General features: G+C 41.7%; 1 protein-coding gene across 1 annotated transcript in view; it reads right to left on the reverse strand.

Moving 5' to 3' along the window:
• The window catches only part of LOC126195385 (TBC1 domain family member 23), a 242,644-nt gene that overhangs the window by 184,332 nt on the left and 35,058 nt on the right, over positions 1–23,254 (reverse strand). The window contains exon 2 of the mRNA XM_049933975.1: positions 21,783–21,964. Within this exon, the coding sequence (XP_049789932.1) occupies positions 21,783–21,964 (182 nt within the window). The remainder of the gene's footprint in view (positions 1–21,782; positions 21,965–23,254) is intronic.

Consider the following 23,254-nt stretch of genomic DNA (forward strand, 5'->3'; position numbering starts at 1 on the left):
TTCAGGGTTGCCAGCACCCCTGCTCTCTTTCAGCGATTCTTGGAACAATTATTGCTCCCTGTCCCTGGGTGTACCAATTACATGGACGATACTGTTGTCACTGGCTCCACCACTGAAGAACATCTTCAGAACCTCCGTACACTTTTTCATGTCTTACAGACTGCCGGTCTTAAGTGTAATCTTCAGAAATCACAAATCTTTCAGGTGTCTATCACGTAGTTGGGGTTTCAACTCTCTCGGGATGGTATTCGTCCGCTTCAGCAAACTGTCGCTGCGATCGATGCCCTTCCTCGCCCTACATCTGTTTAGGAACTGCAGGCCTTCTTGGGGAAAATAGCATACTATCACAAGTTTTTACCGTCTGCTGCTTCGGTGGCTCAGTCGTTGCATCGCCTGTTGCATAAAAACGTGCCTTTTCACTGGTCCGGGTCATGCGATGCGGCTTTCCAGAAATTGAAGACTATGCTGAAACAGGCCCTGTGCCTGGCTACTTATCGACCTGGCCAACATCTTGTTTTTGCCACGGACGCCTCTCAATACGGGGTAGGTGCAGTCCTTGCGCACCGTTTTTCTGACAGCTCTGAACAACCCATTGCTTATGCCTCCAAAACGCTCACGAATGCCCAACAAAAGTATTCTCAAATTGAAAAAGAAGCTTTGGCCATTATTTATGCTCTTCATAAGTTTGGTGTTTTTCTCTATGGATCCAAATTTCATCTTGTTACAGATCACAAACCACTTGTTTCCTTGTTTCATCCATCATCGACACTTCCTGACAAGGCTGCACACCGCCTCCAGCATTGGGCTCTTTACTTGTCTCGTTTCAATTACGAGATTCATTTCCGGCCGACGGCTCAACATGCGAATGCTGATGCACTGTCTCGCCTTCCCCTGGGCCCTGATCTGGCATTCGATAGGGACGAACTTTTGTGTTTCCACCTGGATGTTGCCGAGCAGTGGGTTGTGGACGGATTCCCCATCACCGGGGACCGGCAGGCGGTTGCTACGGGTTCTGATCCTACCATCTCCAGGGTTTTACGCTGTATTCAGAAGGGTTGGCCAGATCGTCCGTCCGCTAAGACTTCTGACCCGTTGTGGAACTACTATGCTTTTGCGCTACCGCCTCATGGTTAGGGATGATGTTATCCTCCTTTCCACCGACAATGCTTCGCCGCGTGTTGTGGTACCTGCTTCTTTACGTGCTTCGGTCTTGTGCCTCCTTCACCAAGGGCACTGGGGTGTGTCACGCACAAAATCTCTGGCACACCGTCATGTGTACTGGCCTGACATCGACTCTGAAATAGCACATATGGTCGCTGCCTGCGGCCCTTGTGCGTCACAGGCCGCCGCCCCAAAGTCATCTTTGTCACCGTGGCCTTCGCCTGAGACGCCCTGGGAGTGCATTCGCGCTGACTTCGCGGGACCTTTTTTAGGTACTTATTGGCTCCTTGTAATTGAGACCTACTTTAACTTTCCTTTCGTTGTCCCTTGCACGTCGCCTAACACTGTGGCAACCACAAGTGCTTTCGCCCGCATTTTTTCCTTGGAAGGCCTTCCCTCTACTCTTGTTGCTGATAATGGTCGGCAATTTGCCTCTTCCAATTTTGAGGATTTTTGTGCTCGTCACGGCGTTATGCATGTCACGGCCCATCCGTTCCATCCACAATCAAACGGTGAGGCTGAACGACTGGTCCGCACATTTAAGGCTCAGATGCGGAAACTCCTGACTTCTTCTGCTGCTGATGATGCGCTTCTCCAGTTTCTGGCTTCTTACCGTTTCACCCCCATGGGCGACCACAGGCTGGCTGAGCTCTTACATGGCCGACAGCCCTGCACGCTACTTCATCTGCTGCGGCCTTCCACCTCACGGCCGCGGGTGCCTTTGCTTGGCCGGTTCGCCGCCAACAACCTTGTCTGGGTACAAGGATATGGCAGGCGGCCATAATGGAGTCTGGGCCGCATCTTATGACACCGTAGCCGACCGTGGCCGACGCCTGTATGAAATCCAGATGGATACGGGTGTTGCAGTGCGTCATTTGGACCAGCTTCTGCCTCGTGTGCCGGCAACGCCTGTTCCGAATGCCGCTACACCACCTTCAGCTCTACCTGACACTCGGGATCTTGGCATCTCTCATTACTCACAACACAGCCCTCTCACCGTCATCTGAGTACCAATACAAGAACGGACGCCACCAGGAGACGTGCCCATGCAGGAACCGGATGACCATCATGTGTCGGAGCCAATCTACTCGCCTCCTTCTCCTATGGACACCAACACATCGCCCATGTCTCCTGTTATATCAACTGGACTTGCCGCAACGGGCAGAATGGTGCACAGGGCCCCAGCAGATTCGACCCCTATGTCTCCTGTCATCTTGACCCATTACCATCGGGGACACTTCCGTCCGTACGGGAAGCCTCCTCCTCGAGACTTTATGGCCAGTCAAACAACGCCTATGGACATTAGCAATCTACAGGCCACCTCCATAAAGACCTGTGCAAAAATTTCAAAGGGGGGAAAAGTGTTGTGAGTCGCCGATCATTCAAAGTGCCGCAGCGCAATTACGCGCGTCCTCTACATGCGGCGCTGTCTGCCAGCCATGCAGCAGCCGTGCCACCTAGGCGGCCAGCCAGCCAGTGACCGCTAGACTTGGACTCAGTGCTCATTCGAACGTTACCGTATTCACATGTCTTGCTTTGTCAAATTGCTCAGTGACTTATATGTGCTGTGTCGTTTTGAAATGTGTGTGATCAACTTGACGTTATAACAATTTTCAATCAGAATTACAGTAGATTGCAGTAGCAAGAAGTTTAACCAACATTTATAAATACACTTCCAATTTCATTTGTATTTAATAACAATAATAATTTCACAGAAAGAAAACAGTTAGTACCACACCTGCTTGATGTGCACTTGTTAATATCATGTTCTAAATTTTACACTTATTTTGCAATGAGGTTCTTCTAGAACTTTGATTACAATAAACAGTTTCCTTTGTCCCAGCACAAGTTCAAAACAACTCATTGTTGGACATTGCTTCATTAAGAAAACTATTTAATTTCAAAGCCTCTATTATTTCAGGAAACTAGTGTAGCTGTCATGACACACCTTGAATAATGTTCTATTACAATCAGAATTACAAAAAAGACAAAAAAAATCATTGCACACCACATCTCCAGTTTCTCACTGCAGCTCTGAAAGGACTAACACAGCAATCAGATAAATCATGACTGAGTGTAGAGATTAAAAATATCAAGAAAGAATACTAGTGCCCTGATGCTTTCATGGCATAAGAGGCTGAAATATTAGTAATAAATTGGTTTAATAAGTAGTAATGAACACAGTTTATTAGGAGCCCAGGACCACCACAGCCAGGGAACTGGAAAATAGCTCCACCAAGACCTACATGAGATAGGAGAAAATTGATACGACTGACAAAATTACAAGTTCAGCTTCAGATGTTACTCAACATACAATTATTGTAAAATGAAATTTCAATGAATTACAGACATCAGCTGTGTATGGGACAGTGACAGAAATCAACAGGGAGAGTTGACAATGAGTGCCTGTCTGGGATTTGAACCCGGGATCTCCTGGTTACTAGGCAGGCCTCTAACTCCTAAGCCAGTGAGGACAAAGGAGTTAGCGCAGCTGTGTGGAAGTATCCCAAGCACGCCCTCCAGCAGTCCTGCTTCCTCAACTAAGAGGAGCACTACTTTCATAGTGTGTTGTGTTTAAGTTGAGAAAGCAGGTCTGCTGGAGGTCGTGCTTGGGATAAGTCCGCATAGCCGCACTAACTCCTATGTCCTCAGTGGCTTAGTGTTTAGAGGCCTGCCTAGTAACCAGGAGATCCCACATTCGAATCCCAGTCGGGCACACACATTCTTCTCTTCTCGTTGATTTCCATCAACATCCCATACACAGCTGATGTTTGTAATTGATTGAAATTTCATTCTTCACGGCTGTCACTATCCACCACGGTGTCTGTTCTTTTGGACATGTCTGAAAGAACAGACACCATTCACATTCATATTGTCACGTAGAAGAAGGTGTAGTTAGATGAATGACAAACACTAACTTCACTTAACAAAGGTTCATTCAACACTTGCACATACAAGAGCGCAGAGCGAACTGCCTCTGGCCAGAACACATATGGTATATATACAGTCACAGAACATTCCAATACAATGATTCATAACATTTGTAGATACTTCTAGAATGTACTCGAACAAAATATAGAAATTAAAATTTTACAGTTCAGGTGAGTTTTGAACTCACAACCCTCCATGCAACAGTCTAGTACCATAACCACTACACGACAGTGACTGCGCTACTCAGCTTCTTCTGCAACATTGCTCCCTCCTTAACAGAACAGCATCTCCGTGTTATGTCCTCCTAGTCTGGGAACAAGTCATCGGTCCTGCATACTCCAACTCCCAATGAGTAATGTTCGACATGGCGGTGGTCATCTTAGAACTTCTTCTGCCGCTACACTCTTCGTCACCTTTCCGCTTGTTGCCTGTCGCTGGAGCTTCGAATTTACCCTGGGTTGCGGGATCCTTATAGAGCTTCATTCGAAGGACATGGACCGTATCTCTGGTCTTTCGTCATCTTGTGTCGGGGCCAAATTTTTGAACTTCATAAGTAATATCAGACAACTGTCTTACAACCTTATAAGGTCCAAAGTAGCGCCTGAGGAGCTTCTCAGAGAGACCAACCTTCCGAACAGCGCCTGAGGAGCTTCTCAGAGAGACCAACCTTCCCAACAGGAGTGAAAATCCAGACGAGGTTACCAGGCTGGTAGACAGCAGGGCAGTGGCTCACGTCATACTGTCGGCAATCATTTTCTTGACCCTGCAGGATGCGGAGTCGAGCTAATTGCCGAGCTTCCTCAGCTCTGGGCAACACCTGACCGATGTAGTCATCGTCCACATCATCAGGATGTAACAGAAACACAGTGTCCATCGCCGTAGTAGCCTCACACCCATGTACCAGGAAAAATGGTGTAAATCCTGTGGTGTCTTCTTTGGCGGTGTTGTAGGCAAACGTCACGGAAGGTACCACCTCATCCCAGCTGCTCTTCTCAACATCGATGAACATTGATAGCATGTCGGCCAAGGTCTTATTAAGGCATTCAGTAAGCCCGTTCGTTTGCAGATGGCAGGCAGTTGTCATGTGATGAGTAATGTTGCACTGACGGTTTATCTCTGTCACAAGATTTGATTCAAAAACTTTCCCTCGATCAGTAATTAACGGGCTTGGGGCACTGTCTTTTAATACAATGTCTTCCACGATGAATTTGGCTACCTTGAATGCTTCGGCTGTTTTCATGGCTTTTGTAATGGCATAGCATGTCAGATAATCAGTGCAAACAATAATCCATCTATTGCAACTAGCAGACGACGTAAATTGTCCACGGAGGTCAATCCCTACACGCTGGAAAGGCGTTTCGGCTGGTGGAATTGTTATGAGTCGGTCACATGGTTTCTGAGGAACTGCATTTCTCCTCTTGCACTCTAGACAGTGCGACACATAGTGACAGACACTCCTAAATAAACCTGACCAGAAAAATCTCTTGCGGATCCTATTGTATGTCTTAATAAATCCTAAATGTCCAGCCTCAGGTGTGTCATGGAATTTCTGTAGAACATCTAAGCGCATGTGTTTAGGAATCACTGGTAGCCACCTCTTTCCAAACGGATCAAAGTTTTTCTTGCAAAGTAATCCATTAACTACCTCAAAATTGTCCTTTCACATCATCTGACCGATTTAAGGCAAGCATAATTTGAGATACCTTGGTGTCGTCCTGCTCAGCAGAGAAATCCTGGAATGCAGCAAGACAGTCACTATCTTCATCAAAGTCTTGATGGTCTTGCGCAGGGTTTCTTGAGAGACAGTCAGCATCTTGGTGTTTTCTTCCACTTTTGTACACTATGGTAATGTCATACTCTTGAAGACGTAGTGCCCACCTGGCGAGTCGTCCTGTTGGATCCTTAAGACCTGTCAACCAACAAAGTGAATGATGGTCTGTAACAAATGTGAATGGCCTTCCATAGAGATACTGTCAAAATTTGCACATGGCCCAGATCACAGGAAGACATTCTCTTTCTGGAGTCAAGTAGTTTCTTTCAGCTTTTCTAAGTGTCCTAAAAACATAGGCTATAACCTTCTCTTTTCCATCCGAAATTTGCACCAGAACAGCAGCGATCCCATACCCACTGGCATCTGTGTGCAGTTCTGTAGGTGCTTTCTCATCACACAGACAAAGTACAGAGCCAATCATCAGAACTTTCTGCAGCACATTGAAAGAATCTTGTTGAGCACCACCCCAGATAAATTTAGCATCAGCTTTTAACAACTCTTGGAGTGGCCTGACTTTGATAAAAAAAAGTCTTTGTAAAAACTACAGTAATAAGAACATAATCTGAGGAAGCTTCTCACATCTTTAATACTTTTCGGAATAGGAAATTCCATTATAGATCTCACCTTTCCTGGGTCTGGCCACACACCTTCATTTGACACAATGTGTCCAAGTATTTGGATTTATTTTGTTCCAAAAAGACACTTTTTTGGATGAAGTTTCAGTCCACCTTGTTAGAGACATTTAAGAACAGCCCTAAGTCATGAAATATCTCTGAGAACACTATAAGGTCATCTAGATAACAAAGACACATCGTCCACTTCAGGTGACCTAGAAGATTATCCATCATCCATTCAAAAGTTGCTGGTGAATTACACAAACCAAATGGCATTACCTTAAACTCATACAGACCCTCAGGGGTGAAGAATGCAGTTTTCTCATGATCAGCCTCATCTACTTCAATTTGCCAGTATCCCAAGTACATGTCCATGGTTGAGAAAAACTTAGCACCCTTCAGACAATCTAGTGCATCATCAATTCATGGAAGAGGGTGAACGTCCTTTTTAGTTATCTTATTAAGCTTCCTGTAATCAACACAGCCAACGGCCATCCTTCTTCCTGACGAGGACCACTGGTGACGACCACGGGCTGTGCGAAGGCTGAATGATGTCATTCTTCATTATTTTCTCTACATCGTCGCGAATTATTCGACGCTCCGTTGCTGAAACACGGTATGCTCTCTGGCTTACTGGTTGATGGTCTCCAGTGCTAATCCGGTGCTTCACCATGGATTTGTCTGATTTGCTCTTCACCTGTGGATTAAAGCATTCAGAGAACTCTTGAAGAATGGCAAGTAGCTTCTTCTGTTGTTCCTTAGTGAGATCTGGTGATAGTCGAGCTAGAAGATCTTTTCTCATAGTGGTGGCACTAATTTCGCCCACAGACTCGGCATGGGAGGTTTCTATGATGCTCAGCTTTTCTGCAATTAACGGCTCAGTGTTTGTTATGCACACACTTCTTGGAAGGATCTGTAGTTCTTGGCAACAGTTAACTATACACAATTCACCGAATCTGTTCTTAAAATAGATGACAGAGGCTGAGATGATCAAGTTATTCTTCAGTGGTATGCTTCTCTTACATTCCACTACAAGATCCACGGGTTGATGCATGGCATGACACATTACAGTTACCTTTCTAGCACTGACTGCAGGAATGATCACTTCATCCAGCACACATAGTCTCCACACACTCATTTGCGCATCTTTCTGTCCACAGTATCTCATCTTGTCTAGGATCATCTTCAAGTGACCATAATCTATAATCACCTGAGAAGCTTTCAAAAAGTCCAATCTGAGAATGACGTCATGACTACACTCTTGTAAGACGATGAATTCTAAGGTCTGTGTATGGCCACTTATACCCACACGAATGTAGGTTTTACATATTTCCCATTAGCCACCTTCAGCAGAGATGTTTTGTTGTCGACGAATACGGTTTTCTGCAACTGGCGATGGTACTTCTCTGAAACGCCGAACATGATGCTCCAGAGTCCACAAGAGCTTGGGCTGGTCAGCCATCCATGAGCATATCGACGTAGTTTCCTATCATTTTTGTAGTGATTGACAGCAGAAGATTTTTCTCTTCAGCAGCCTCACCTACAAGGAAGGTCGCACCCTTTAATTTTCCAGGTTGCGGCAGCTAGGTGATCGGCTCGAACTTCTAAACGGTGACAGAGACCTTGACCTGACCTAGTAGATAGTGTCGGAAGTCCCATGCGGCTTTTCGCGGATGATGCTGTAGTATACAGAGAAGTTGCAGCATTAGAAAATTGTAGCGAAATGCAGGAAGATCTGCAGCAGATAGGCACTTGGTGCAGGGAGTGGCAACTGACCCTTAACATAGACAAATGTAATGTATTGTGGATACATAGAAAGAAGGATCCTTTATTGTATGATTATATGATAGCGGAACAAACACTGGTAGCAGTTACTTCTGTAAAATATCTGGGAGTATGCGTGCGGAACGATTTGAAGTGGAACGATCATATAAAATTAATTGTTGGTAAGGCGGGTACCAGGTTGAGATTCATTGGGAGAGTCCTTAGAAAATGTAGTCCATCAACAAAGGAGGTGGCTTACAAAACACTCGTTCGACCTATACTTTAGTATTGCTCATCAGTGGGGGATCCGTACCAGGTCGGGCTGACAGAGGAGATAGAGAAGATCCAAAGAAGAGCGGCGCGTTTCGTCACAGGGTTATTTGGTAACCGTGATAGCATTACGGAGATGTTTAACAAATTCAAGTGGCAGACTCTGCAAGAGAGGCGCTCTGCATCGCGGTGTAGCTTGCTCGCCAGGTTTCGAGAGGGTGCGTTTCTGGATGAGGTATCGAATATATTGCTTCCCCCTACTTATACCTCCCGAGGAGATCACAAATGTAAAATTAGAGAGATTAGAGCGCGCACGGAGGCTTTCAGACAGTCGTTCTTCCTGCGAACCATACGCAACTGGAACAGGAAAGGGAGGTAATGACAGTGGCACGTAAAGTGCCCTCCGCCACACACCGTTGGGTGGCTTGCGGAGTATAAATGTAGATGTAGATGTAGATGTGATCAGCGTGTTGAGGAGCGTACTCTCCAGTGGCTTAGCTTGCGGCGATGTTGACCTATGTCGTCCTGCACCCACATCTTCTTGTTCATCTTTATCGTCCCAGATTGGCGTCGGCTAAGATCGGTCTGCTGTCTTCTGGCGCGGGCATCATCAAATATCTGCCACCTTTCTCAACAATATCTCACCACATGTCCCGGTCGACCGCAGCGGAAACATACTGGTTGGTTATCCTGGGTCCTTCAGATGTCAGTCTTCCGTGGTGCCCAAACAGGTTCCCCATGCAGCATTGTAGGAACCTAACTTCGCCTGATTCTTGACTTTTTCACTGTTTTCAAGGGAAATGAAGGATGAGAGATTTGGTTCAATGTCTGTTCCACTTCCTCCCTTATGACCTCTTGAAGGATCTCGGTTTTTTGCTCGCAGTGCAGTCCAAGTGCTTTCCTAACTTCCTCTCTCACTATTTGACGAAGAACACTTGTGAAATCAGCATTTTCCTACATCACAGACATTGATATGACGTTTGGAAGCTGTTCATACTTCTTGTGTGTCATTCTTTTTTGATGCATCGTCTCGATATACTGGCACGATTTTATGAAGTCATCTGCTGTCGAAACCTCCTTCAGGAGTAGGGCTTGATACATGTCCTCAGCAACACCCTTCATGAGATGTGCAACCTTATCTTCCTCCTTCATTCTAGGATCCACTATTTTACACAGCTCCAAGACGTCTTGAATGTAGGATGCTGTAGTTCCTCCTGGATGCTGTACCCTGCACTTTAATTTATCTTTCGCCTTGCACTTCTATCGTCATGTATCGCCGAAATACTTGAGCAGTTCCGCTTGGAATACTTCCCAGATTGTGAGCTTCCCCTTGTTGTTCTCATACCATTGCTTGGCAGTGCCCTCCAAGTAGAAAAATACGTTAGCCAAACACGCGGTGTCATCCCATTTGTTAAATTTAGCTATGCGCTCATATACCTTCAGCCACTTGTCTGGATCTTGGCCATCATCACCAGACAACCCGTTGTCTCATGTGGTGGCACACAGTTGCTGTCATCTTAACATCGTCTCCTTCTGCCTCCAATAGATTGCGATCTGTTGAATATGGATCAAACTTGGGTTTCTCACCATGTAAACGGCAGCTCTGTTGTGGCATGATAGGAGCCACTGAGTCGCCGATAATGTGCACTATCACAAGTTCCAATACCCAGCGTCTCCACCACAATAATGTCACGTTAAAGAAGGTGTAATTAGATGAATGACGAACACTAACTTCACTTAATGAAGGTTTATCCAGCACTTGCACATACAAGAGCACGGAGTGAACTGCCTCCGGCCAGAACACATACGGTATATATACAGTTAGAGAACATTCCAGTACAATGAATCTTGACATTTTTGGATACTTCTAGAATGTACTCGAACCAAATACAGAAATTAAAATTTTACAGTTCAGGTGAGTTTTGAACTCATGACCCTCCATACAACAGTCTAGTACCATAACCACTACACCACAGTGACTGTGCTACTCATCTTCTTCTGCTACAATATTGTAAAATGTATGTGTGCCCCATTTAATTTTATTTTTTAAATTGGTTTAATTTACTTTCACTTCAAAACAAAAGGCTAAGTATTATACTCATCTCTACACTGATGAAATGTTTAGTGCCTGTAACACTACAATATGGTGTCCTGTCCCGACTCGTCAGCTGGTGTTCCCATACATTTCAGAAAATAAGACATCAGCACACTCGCATGTAAACCACCAGGAGGTTTGCAACAGGTAGCATATTATAACCTACTTGCATATAACAGTGTTGGTGGCACTTTAAGAGCCTTTCTTTTGGGAAATGTTTGAATCACAGCATCAAAGTCTAGTTGCCTTGCCAAATTATATTCAGATGCCAAGGTTCCCAAAATCTTGTAGATTTTGTTAATGGACAGTTGATCTGAGACAACTTTAAACACAAACCACAGTGCTGAATGATCTTTCTGCTTCGCCTTAAGTCACTAGAAGGGTGTAAATAATGCGCATAGCTATACATACATTTGGAAAAATTTTAAAATTTTACACGAGTTATAATAGTTTTAAAGCAACGTATTCAAAGTTTAAAGAAGGAACTGTTTTCAAATATTTAGTTTCTTCTTTTAAATCTGATATGGCATTATTGTGGTATTCATGAATAAATAACTTGCATGCCTCAGTGACTTGATGTCAGTCATCTTTGAGTGTTTCCATGAAACACAAATGTTTCATCAAAAACCTTCAATGTTTCGTATCTTGCTTTCAAGTTAGACACTAGAATGTCAATAATGACATAAAATATATTTATCTTGAATACATCTTCTGTATTCAGATCTGTCACTTAATTCCTTGTTTCAACATGAAATGATTTCCTATTCTCAGTGCACACCTCTGGAAATTCAGGGTCAATATTAACTCCACTGGTGACAACTTTATATCAGGGAGGATGGCATATTTTATCATTTAATAAGCTCTCAATGTTTCTACTTCAGCATCAATGTTAGTATTTCGAGCTTGTAGTAATTTGCTTTTGTAGTCAGTTGGTATGAACAAATTTACCCACATTGATGCCATGAAACACTTGAATGATCTCACACAATCCAAAATGCCCTGTACCACAAAAAATGTTTCAGCCGACAAATTTAACTTACTGAGAGGTACAACAGCAAGGAAATTTCATCCAAGCAACTGGTATTGCAGCATCAACCCAGTACTCCATTGTTTATCAGGCACAGAATATAAAGAACTTCCAACACCCAGTTTCAAAAATTCCCGTCATTGTGTGTGTCTACTGAACAGGATGTGAGGAAGATGAATCACTCCAAAAAAAGAAACTGCTTCATGACAACACTCAGCTGCACATATTCCAGATAAGCCTATGCAAACACACAATAATTCAATAATACTCCTTATTTCCTTTCAGTTCCAAGATGGCATCCACAGTGTGATGGGCACAATTAGAAATTATTCATTCTTGAAAATGTTTTCCAGCTTCTTGTAGGTCCCTGATCTTGCTAATGTGTTTTGTAAGAACTGGGTCATAATGACTCCAGACCTCTAACATTCCAAGGAAATTTCCATTATTTGAATCTCCAATTTTCTGAGTTTAACTTCTGAAGGTCAAGCCTCCTTGACCAAGAAATAATTTCACAACATGAGAGTCCTCATGTCAGCCGGCTGTTCTAAAGACGAGCAAAAGAAGACCATTACCTTATTCCTTCAGAGCATCAGCATGCCCAAGGTACATCTTTCACTTTTACGATTCTTCTGGGACAGCTATATACAAACAGAAATATTTCATTTTGTATTTGCTCTTGTAGGGAAAATGTTTCCTGTGTACTTGTTTTTTGTGTAAATCACCCTGTGATGGAATCACAAGTGCCTTTTCTTTGAATGATGTTTGCAAACCTCCAAAATTATAATGACATTTCACAGACGTTTCCATGTACATTTGTTGCCAAAATGTTCTGCTAAAATTTCTAACAACATTTAAAGAGAGCATATTTTTGACTATCACAAGGTGGTTTTAGTGTACACAGTATAAAGAAAACATTGTGCACTCAAAATTAAACACGAAACGGAACTGAGCCATGTTGGCCGAGCTTACAGTGCACGACTGTCTCAGTGGCTGCTCATTGCTAGAGTTGTGCTAGTCAGCAGTATGTGGGCATAATGTCAACACAGTCGATTTACCCTGCATTAAGGAAGCATAGTTGCTGATATGGGTGTTGGAGTGTTGTTCATTTTTCTGATGCTGTCTGGTCTACTCTTGGGGGTAAGGTACTCAGTATATGATTGATGCATGTGCTCCCATGTTGAAGTGTCTCCCACTACACCAGATTGCCTGTGGTTCTCCATCACTCTAAAGAATTGAATTTACCCTTTTGTGCCTCCATTTGAAGTCATTTGAGTGTCACATTTGTGTGTTTTAAAATTTCTTTTAATTACAACTTCTTCTCTGTCCACTTGTTGACCAGCAGCACCTACAATTAATTGTCATATGTTCTAGGCCGCCGTGTGTGTTAGTGACCACTGAGGTCGAAATTGAGTCTGATTTGTATTGGAAGGTGTTGCTTCCCTGACTGATGTCGTGAATACAAAATTGCCTACGGCTGTGATAAGTAAATGCTAGTAGTCCACTAAATCTTGGTTCTTTTGAATTACTGAGTTCCATAACTCTGGTGAAGTTTTGCCCTTTCAGGAAATTTAATACTTATTGTTTCAAATATGATTATGATTGTAGTTGTTTGAGTGTTAGCCCAAGACTTGCTTATTACCTTCTAAGCCACTTAATGTGTCTGAGGGCTTTGGGATTATTACATTAACTTGTTATATTTTATTGTAAGATCAACTGGTTAATTCTTTTAGTAATTCTTATTGTAAAATTCTTGTTTTTACATGCAAGGATTGGTTGGGGCTTGGAGCCATGTTCACATTGAGCTTCTTGTCTTGGTCTGAGCATTTTCATATGTTCCACAATTATTATTCATGATTTATATGCTTTTTCTCGTCCTTCTGTGCCATTCGTGGTTTTTGGAGGTGCTGCTCCAGGGTGTTATTTGTTACCTACTGGTCCACTGGGCGTAAGCCTGTCCACATTGGCTGTGTACATGCATGTGGGCACGACACTGCTTCCCATCTCACTGTAACCCCTGTGATGTTACAGCCCCCTGGCTCCCTATGGCATCCCTCAGAAGTTGAGTTTCTACACTACTGGCCATTAAAATTGCTACAACACAAAGATGACGTGCTACAGACGCGAAATTTAACCGACAGGAAGAAGATGCTGTGATATGAAAATGATTAGCTTTTCAGAGCATTCACACGAGGTTGGCGCTGGTGGCGACACCTGCAATTTGCTGACTTGAGGAAAGTTTCCAACCGATTTCTCATACACATACAGCATCTGACCGGCGTTGCCTGGTGAAACGTTGTTGTGATGCCTCTTGTAAGGAGTAGAAATGCATACCATCATGTTTCCGACTTTGATAGTAGCCTATTGCGATTGCAGTTTATCATATCGCGACACTGTTGCTCACGTTGGTCGAGATCCAATGACTGTTAGCAGAATATGGAATCGGTGGGTTCAGGAGGGTAAAATGGAACACCGTGCTGGATCCCAACGGCCTCTTATCACTAGCAGTCGACATGACAGGCATCTTATCCGCATGGCTGCAACGGATCGTACAGCCACGTCTCGATCCCTGAGTCAACAGATGGGGACGTTTGCAAGACAACAACCATCTGCACGAACAGTTCGACGATGTTTGTAGCAGCATGGACTATCAGCTCGGAGACCATGGCTGCAGTTACCCTTGAGGCTGCATCACAGACAGGAGCGCCTGCGATGGTGTACTCAACGACAAACCTGGGTGCACGAATGGCAAAACGTCATTTTTTCGGATGAATCCAGGTTCTGTTTACAGCATCATGATGGTCGCAACTGTGTTTGGTGACATCGCGGTGAACGCACATTGGAAGCGTGTATTCGTCATCGCCATACTGGTGTCTCACCCAGCGTGATGGTATGGGGTGGCACTGGTTACACATCTCGGTCACCTCTTGTTCGCATTGACGGCACTTTGAACAGTGGACGTTACATTTCAGATGTGTTATAACCTGTGGCTCTACCCTTCATTCGTTCCCTGTGAAACCCCACATTTCAGCAGGATAATGCACGACCGCATGTTGCAGGTCCTGTATGAGCGTTTCTGGATACAGAAAATGCTCGACTGCTGCCCTGGCCAGCACATTCTCCAGATCTCTCACCACTTGAAAAGTCTGTTCAATGGTGGCCCAGCAACTGGCTCATCACAATACGCCAGTCACTACTCTTGATGAATTGTGGTATCATGTTGAAGCTGCATGGGCAGCTGTACCTGTACACGCCATCCAAGCTCTGTTTGACTCAATGCCCAGGCATATCAAGGCCGTTATTACGGCCAGAGGCGGTTGTTCTGGGTACTGATTTCTCAGGATCTATGCACCCAAATTGCGCGAAAATGTAATCACATTTCAGTTCTAGTATAAAATATTTGTCCAATGAATACCCATTTATCATCTGCATTTCTTCTTGGTGTAGCAATTTTAATGGCCAGTAGTGTATCTTGCAGCAATTGGGCATAATTTACCCAGTAGTGCCCATTATTCTAAACCATCTTATTCAGACCTGGCCTGCCATACCTGCCCCTTCCATGATTCCCTGTCTGAAGTTTGAATTATATGTAACAGTTTTAATAATGATGTAATGCTCAATTGTTAAATGGTACTTTATTATTTTTCCACATACGTAGCTTGAATATGCCTAAGTGCCTTTCCTGATTAAGCTAATATGTTTTCAGAACTATGTGATTCACTTTGACCACTGGTATAAGAAATTGATTTATACTGAACCTATTTGTACATTGTTTACCTGTAAACCTGAATTGAAGAGTTTCCATTTTTAATGTATGTTTGAAAGATGCTCTATATTTGACTAATCACGGACTAAGAGAATTCAGAAGAAATGTGTTTTTGCCAAGTAGCCTTCTCTAATTGATCAAACATGTTTTCAGAATTATGTGATTCAATCTTGCCCAATGTTATAAAAAATTTATTTTTTCTATTTATTTATACTGAACCTATCTGTGCATTGTTTACCTGTAAATCTGAATTGAAGAGTTTCTATTTTTAATGTATGTTTGAAAAATGCTCTATATTTACAGTGATAAGACGGAATAAGAGAATTTAGAAGAAATGTGTTTTTTGGCAGGCAGCTGAATTATAAGATTCAACTGTGCAATAAAATATTGTTGGACTCTTGTGACATAACAAATTACTTGGATAAATGTCTTGCACTTTCCCATGCCCACTTAGCAGTTCCTTTATCTTGGGGCATCAACTGACATTTCAAGAACTGTATGCAATTGGCCTTTATGACTCTCACTGACTTCAGTCAGTTGGTAATTCATTACAGATAAATCCATCACCTGTAAACAATCTGACGTAACTATTAATATTGTCTTTAAGGACATTAATATACAATATGAGCAGCAGGAGTCCCAAAATGCTTCCTTGCTGCACACAAAAAGTTACTCCTATATATGACATCTGCTCAAAAAATTCTGTAACTTCGTCAACAAAATTTTTCTATACTTACCTTTTACTTACTGCGCATGGTCACCTTTGAAATTGATACACGGCTCCCAATGCTGTTTCCATTTCCGGAAGTGGTCTTGGTAGGCCTTTTGCTGGACCATGTGAAGTGCCGTCTACGAGTTTTCTTTTATCTCATCTATCGTTGCAAATCTTTGTCCTTTAAAGGAGGTTTCCAACTTTGGAAATAAAAAAAAGGCTGCAGGTGCCATGTTTGTAGAGTAGGAGGATGAGGCAGCACAGTGATTTTGTTTTTTTGTGCAATAGTCACACACAAACAGGGATGAATGAATGGGTACGTTATCATGATGCCAAGAGTCGTGAATTCTCTCACCACGTTTCAGGCTGTTTCCTTCTCACATTTTCTCGCAGGCATCGCAACACATCCCAATAGTACCATTGATGAACAGTTTGTCCCTGTGGTACAAGTGCATGATGAACTAATCGTCCAAAGTCAAACAAAATTGTCAGTTTGGCTTTGACATTTGACCTGACATGATGAGCATTTTTTGGTCTTGGAGAACTTTTCCCAACCTACTGCGAAGATTGAACCTTGGTCTCAACATCATAACTGTTGACCCATGTTCATCACCAGTTATGATTCTCTATGGGATGTCTTCTTCTCATTTGCACAATCCAAAAGCCTCTTGTGAGGCAAAGGTCTTTCTGGTCTTGACTCAAGAGCTGCGTGATGAACTTGGTGGTAGCACGATGCATTCCAAGACGCTCTGTTGGGATTTCATAACATCATCCAACTAAAATGTAACATTCTTTTGCAATCTCTCAGTCAGTCCGTCCTTGACTAGAATGCACAATTTTGCTGACATTCGTGACATGAGCATTCTCAGTAGACGTCGAAGAGTGTCCTGAATGGCAGTCCTTTGTAACTTCAGTTCAACCATTTTTAAACCATGTGAACCATTCGTAACTCTGAGTACAGCTTAAGCAATCATCACTGTAGAATTCCTGCATCATTTGGTGTGTCTCTCTAAAGGTTTTCTTGAATTTCAAGCAAAATTTTGTGCAGATGCATTGCTCCTCTAACTCTGCCATGTCGAAATTCACATACTATGTGACAATGTTCTACTCAATAGAGCACTGAACAATAACTAACAGACATACAACAATGAATGTGCAGGAATGCCAAACTCATTTCGTCCCAACACACCATTGTCACGAAATTACAAATGTTCCGGAATTTTTTGAACAGACCTCGTATGTCAATGAGTCTCCATCCGAAAAAAATGCTGTGTCCCCTCTTTTGATAATAATCATTTGTGAGGTACTATCTCAAATGGTTTCAAGAAATACTCTACCTACTTTACAACCTCAATCCATCAGTTTCTTTCTTCATTTTCTAACCTGATGTGACTATATTTTTCTCATAATGCACTTGCTTTGATTTCTGTTACTATTTTCAATATCTTCCAGTATATCTTCTTCTTCCTCCTCCTTTTCCTTCTTCTTCTTCTTCTTCTTCTTCTTCTTCTTCTTTTCTTTTTTATGGTTTTGGTGTAATTTTGGTTTCTTTCACGGAAAACAGATTTCAAGTAAGGTAAAGACCATGCGTAGTATTTTTTCATTCATGTCACAAGCAGTGTATACACCACTCTAGCTCATTTCTTTGACAAGATAATACCTAAAATTATCAATGTTTGGTTTAGTGACTATCCCCTGATCTCTATTTAGTAGTTTCTGTATCCTGGCCAATTTTAAAATTTTTCATAAGGAAATGCAATCATTGTGTGAGATCCAATTGATTACTGGTTTTGTAATATTATTTTTTCATTATATCATTCTATAAACATATTATCAATGCCTACTTTTGAGCAGTTTGCTACCCTACTTGGAAAGTAGGAATTAAGTTGAATGATAATATTACTGCTTGCAATAAATTCTTAATGGAAGAGTTTTAAAAATAAGTTACTACCAATCATAGCAGATGCAAATGTCAAATGATAATATACAACACGTGAGAAGAGGTAATAACACAGGAAGAGACATTAGTGATAGGTGCTGTGGTTGCATGCCAACCACTAGTTAGAGAGAGCCAAACTGTTATGCTTTACGAAGCACCACAGCAAACCTGCCTGCCATGCTTGCCACTACCTGCTCTCCTCATATCATTAATAAAATTCCTTTTCATTGTATATTTGATGTAATTTGACACTTGGAATTGGACTCACAACTAGAAAGAATTCACTCATTAATCACACAAGGTTTATATATCATCGTCTGCTACAACACAAGGAATTACATCCAAAACTACGAAGCACAGATTACATGTGTTAATAGTGATGAAAATACAAAGGGAAGAATTCTGAAGTGTGGAATCAATTATATTTGTACTGATGAGACACACAGTCTCAGTAACAATGATCTTGACTGGAAATGGATTATGTGTGGCAAGGATTTCCACATAAGTTCCTCATACATAACAGAAATGACCATGTGGTAGTGTCATTTTCCAAACTTTCATTAAATTTTTTGGATCAGACTTGGCAAGAACTTTCTGTAACATGTGGAAGGTTACAATGATAACACCACAAATAAGAGACTACTGCATGTGACCTGTAGATGTATGAAAAAAGTAAGCACTGAAGTAAGATGCCAAGAGAAACAAACAGAAGTGTACAGGACCAACAACACACCATTACAGCAGACAGATGTTCCTGCTTTTAAAATCATGCTCTCTGCTCTAAAATAAAGTCTAGAACACGATTCTGGTACAGCACAGTTTTGGGCATAGTTTCTGGAGAACTGTGTCCATAGCATACACTGATGTGCAAATAGCTACAGATTGCATGCTATACTGATCATCAACATGCACACTGAGAGACTGCACCATGCCTTAAAATACATTTAGCTGGCAAGAAATTGTGTGAAACAAGTGGATAAATCTCTGTTTGTACTTATGTCTTTTTTCAAAGAAAAATTTTCTAATCAGTTTAGAGTGCTTGTGAAACAAAAATTCATTAACAAAATCAAATATGTCTGTTGCAGAAATAAACAGACTGCATCAATACACAGGCTTTCATTACTGAGGAGAAATATAGCTGGATAATATCATCATCTCCCTAAAATGAAAACGACAATCAGGTGGAATGCAGATGCTCATTGTGTGTACTAAATGGCAGTACTTGGTGTCCATCGATATTTGTCCTTCATAGCCATGCAGGGGGCTCTGGGTTCAATTCCCGGCCAGGTTGGAGATTTAATCCACTTGGGGACTGAGTGTTGTGTCGTCGTCCTCATCATTTCATCATTATTAATGTGCAAGCTGCCAAAGCAGCAACAAATAAAAATAATTATAACAGGCGGCTGAATACACAAGATGGTGTAACCCACACAAAAATGCCCCACCCTCATTCATTCATTCATTCATTCATTCATTCACTCTCATGTCACATGTTGAAACACTTGTCTGTCATTCTCAGCCTTCAATAATCCAGAAAATTACAATAAACTGATCATAGCCCAGTAGTTATTCAACAATGAAAAAAAAAAGTAAATATTGGCCCAAGTCAGTGCATATCAAACTTAACAGAAAGAAGGGGTTGAACCGGTTTCAAGGTGTTGGGCTTTATTATAGATGTTTAACAAGCAAAGGAAGTAGAAGTTTCCAGAAAGCATACACTTTCCTTAAAAATGAAGTTAGATGTAGTGCAGAGCCAGAACAATAAGTCACTCATGCCAAAAGCTGAAATATATGAGAAAACAATCGGACTGTTTTGTGAAAACCCATTTTGAGAGAAACTAAGTATACTTTGAAACATTCTGGATAACTGCATTTATTTTAATATTTTGTTAATTATTATAGTCTACCGATTGCAAATTGTTTCGTGATGTATTTAGTAACAGAACTTGAAAACCATAATAATTCTCTGTTCAACAATTACCAAAATGAGGTAGCTATTTCAGTTACTGATTCACTGACTTCCTTCACCTGTTGTAAAAATCCAGTGAAAGTGGTATGTTACTGTTTACTGCCAGCAGTAGTGCCTCTGCTTTACTCATACCTTTCATAACATCGTCACGTGAATGGTGACTGTCAAAATATAATAATTCAGATGCACTCTTAACATGATGTTAAGAACTAGCTGTGCTCATAATTTACATTAACTTTGGGCAAATAATAACCCACTTCATAGTTAGCAAATATCTGTCTAATTTGCAAGCGTGTACTACATTATTTGCAAGTATTACATTCAATTAGTAATGCAACACTTTTTTTTTCAGCCAATTTCGGTTGAAAACAATGCAGGGTGTGCTGTGGGGCATTGTGGAATGTTTCTGCTTCGGCCCCTATAGTTTCATGGACTACCAACATGTGGGTACGCTGTAAGTAGCCTTCACAATGGTATCTGTATCAGAGGTGTGCTCCAAGCAGAAAGCTGCCATTGAGTTACTTTTGGAAGAAAACCAGGGCATCGAAATATTTATATGAGCCTGCAGAATGGTGCTTGCAGAATGTCTACAGAGATGTGGCACTGAACAAAAGCACCATGAATTGTCGGGTGATGCATCTGTCATCACTGCAACAAGGTCAACCAAACGAGTCCAATATCCCGCGTGCTGGAACACACAGACACACTCATTCGAGGTGATCAATAGATCACAATCAAACACTTCACTGCACAACTTGACATCTCTGTCAGTAAGTGCTGACACACTCATCCATCAATTACGGGACTCAAAGGTGTTTCCCACTGGTTCCTCGCTGCCTAACAGAAGACAATAAAGAGCAACAAAAGACCATCTGTGCAGAACTGCTTGCATGTTACAAGGCTGATCAAGACAATTTTTTGTTGATCATCATCGCAGGCAAAGAAACATGGGTTCTCTACTTCGGACTGGAAACAAAATGACAATCCGTGGAGTGGTGCCACTTCACCTCAGCTCCAAAGAAAAAGTTCAAAGCCGCACTTTCAGCTGGTAACACCATAGTGACAGACTCCTGGGACTCTGAAGGGGTTATTCTGTTTGAGTCCTCCCTCACAGTGCTCCAATCAACTCTAAAGTGTATTGTGTTACCCTCAGGGAATTGAAGAAAGAACTTCAGGGTGTTCATTGCCAGAAAAATGCAAATGAATGTCTCCTGCTCCATGACAGCACAAGGCATCACACAAAGATTGCACATGAGAGAGGATCTTACAAAACTTCATTGGACTGTTCTTCCTCATCGGTCCTACAGCCTGGGTCTCGCAGCTTCTTACTGCCATCTGTTTGGCCCACTGAGAGATGCACTCTTTGGGAAGCAGTACTTTGATGATGGGGAGGTTATTGATGCAGCAAAACGTTGGCTACAACATCAACCAGTAGAGTGGTATCATGTGTGCATACAGCTCCTCCAAGTAAGGTGGCACAAGGCTGTCGTATTGAATGGAGATTATGCTGAAAAACAGCCAAAAGAGTGGGGGAATAATATGTTGTATTGGAATCCTGAGTAAAGCCTACATGCTTTCAGAAATTAATGTGTTGCATTACTTATTGAATGCCCCTCGCATATTCGGATGTTCAGTTTATCAACGTATACTGATTTATATACAGTGGTTCATCAATCCATTCACACACATTTGCAAAGCTATCTTGTATGTGGTCATTTTGTAACACTAAGTTTTGCAAAATAAATGATTATGCAACATGTACTCACCAACAAACTGCTGACACTCATCTCTTAAGGCTATCTGTTGTGGAAGATCGAACACATCATTAAACAAGACCATCTGATTTCCCTTGTCAAGCACACCCAATGCCTTCTGCCATTCCTCTGGACGTAAGGCATCATCAGGAATCTCGTCTTCACCAAGGAGGGCATTCTCCAAGTCTTGCATCCTTAAACAAATTCACACAAGTAATTCAACATACACATCTGCTGGAAATTCAAAGCCTTTTCTTGCAAATTCAGTCACATAAAATATATTTTTTAAAAGTAATATCAGAAATATTTTTATTAGCACATAATTAATAAGTAGAAAATCATATTTACAAGAAATAGAGTTTGCAGCCTGAACCACTATTGCGTGTACTTTCAAATTCCAGAAGAATGGAAAAATTGGTAGAGGCTGATGTCGGGAAAGATTAGTTTGGGTTCTGGAGAAATATGGGAACACATGGGGCAAAAAAGATTGTAGGTTTAGAAGAAAGCTTTAGCCAGTGTTGACTAGAAATTCTGAAGCTAGCAGGAATAAAATACAGGGTGCGAAAGACTATTAACATGGTGTAAAAAAGCCAGACTGCTGTTACAAGAGTTGAAGAATATGAAAGGGAGTCATACACGGTTGCAGCTTATCTCCAGTGTTATTCACTCTGTACACTAAGCAAGCTGTTATTGAAACCAGAGAAAAATTTGGAAAGAGAGTTAAAGTTTGGGAAGAAAAACTAAGACTTTGGGGTTTGCTAAAGATATTCTAATCCTGTCAGTGACAGCAAAGGACTTGGGGAGTTCAGTTGAACATGACAGATAATGTCTTGAAAAGAGTTTTGATGATTAACATCAACAAAAGTCAAGGGCACTAGAGTCAATTAGAATTTGAAAATGAGAAACAAAGAAGTCAATGATTTTTGCTGTTTAGGCTTCAAAATAACTTACTATGACACTAGCAGAGAGGATATACAATACAGACACCTAATAACAAGAAATATGTTTCTGCATAAGAGAAATTTGTTAAGAATGGCTACAAACTTAAATGTCAGGAACTTTTCTCTGAGGTATTTGTCTTACGCATAGACTTGTACGGCAGTAAAATGTGGATGATAAATATTTCAGGCAAGAAAAGAACAGCAGCTTTTGAAACGTGATGCTATAAAAGAATGCCGAAGATTAAATGGGTAGATTGAATAACTAATGACTAACTACTGAATCGAACTGGAGAAAAAAGAAATTTATGGTACAACTGTCTAAAACAATGAATAAGTTGATTGGACACACCCTGGGGCACTAAAGAATTGGCAATTTGGTAATGGAGCAATGTGTCAGACAACAGTTAGGTATTAAGAGTACAGCACAGTAAACAAACAAAACTTATTTACTGAGGATAATATTGTAGCTTTCATTACCAGTTTTACTTGTGGGTCCATATAAGGCAACTGCAAAGTAAATAAACAAGTGTTTTTCTGTTTTCT

Source organism: Schistocerca nitens, chromosome 7 (assembly GCF_023898315.1).
Source record: "Schistocerca nitens isolate TAMUIC-IGC-003100 chromosome 7, iqSchNite1.1, whole genome shotgun sequence".
NCBI lineage: Eukaryota > Metazoa > Arthropoda > Insecta > Orthoptera > Acrididae > Schistocerca > Schistocerca nitens.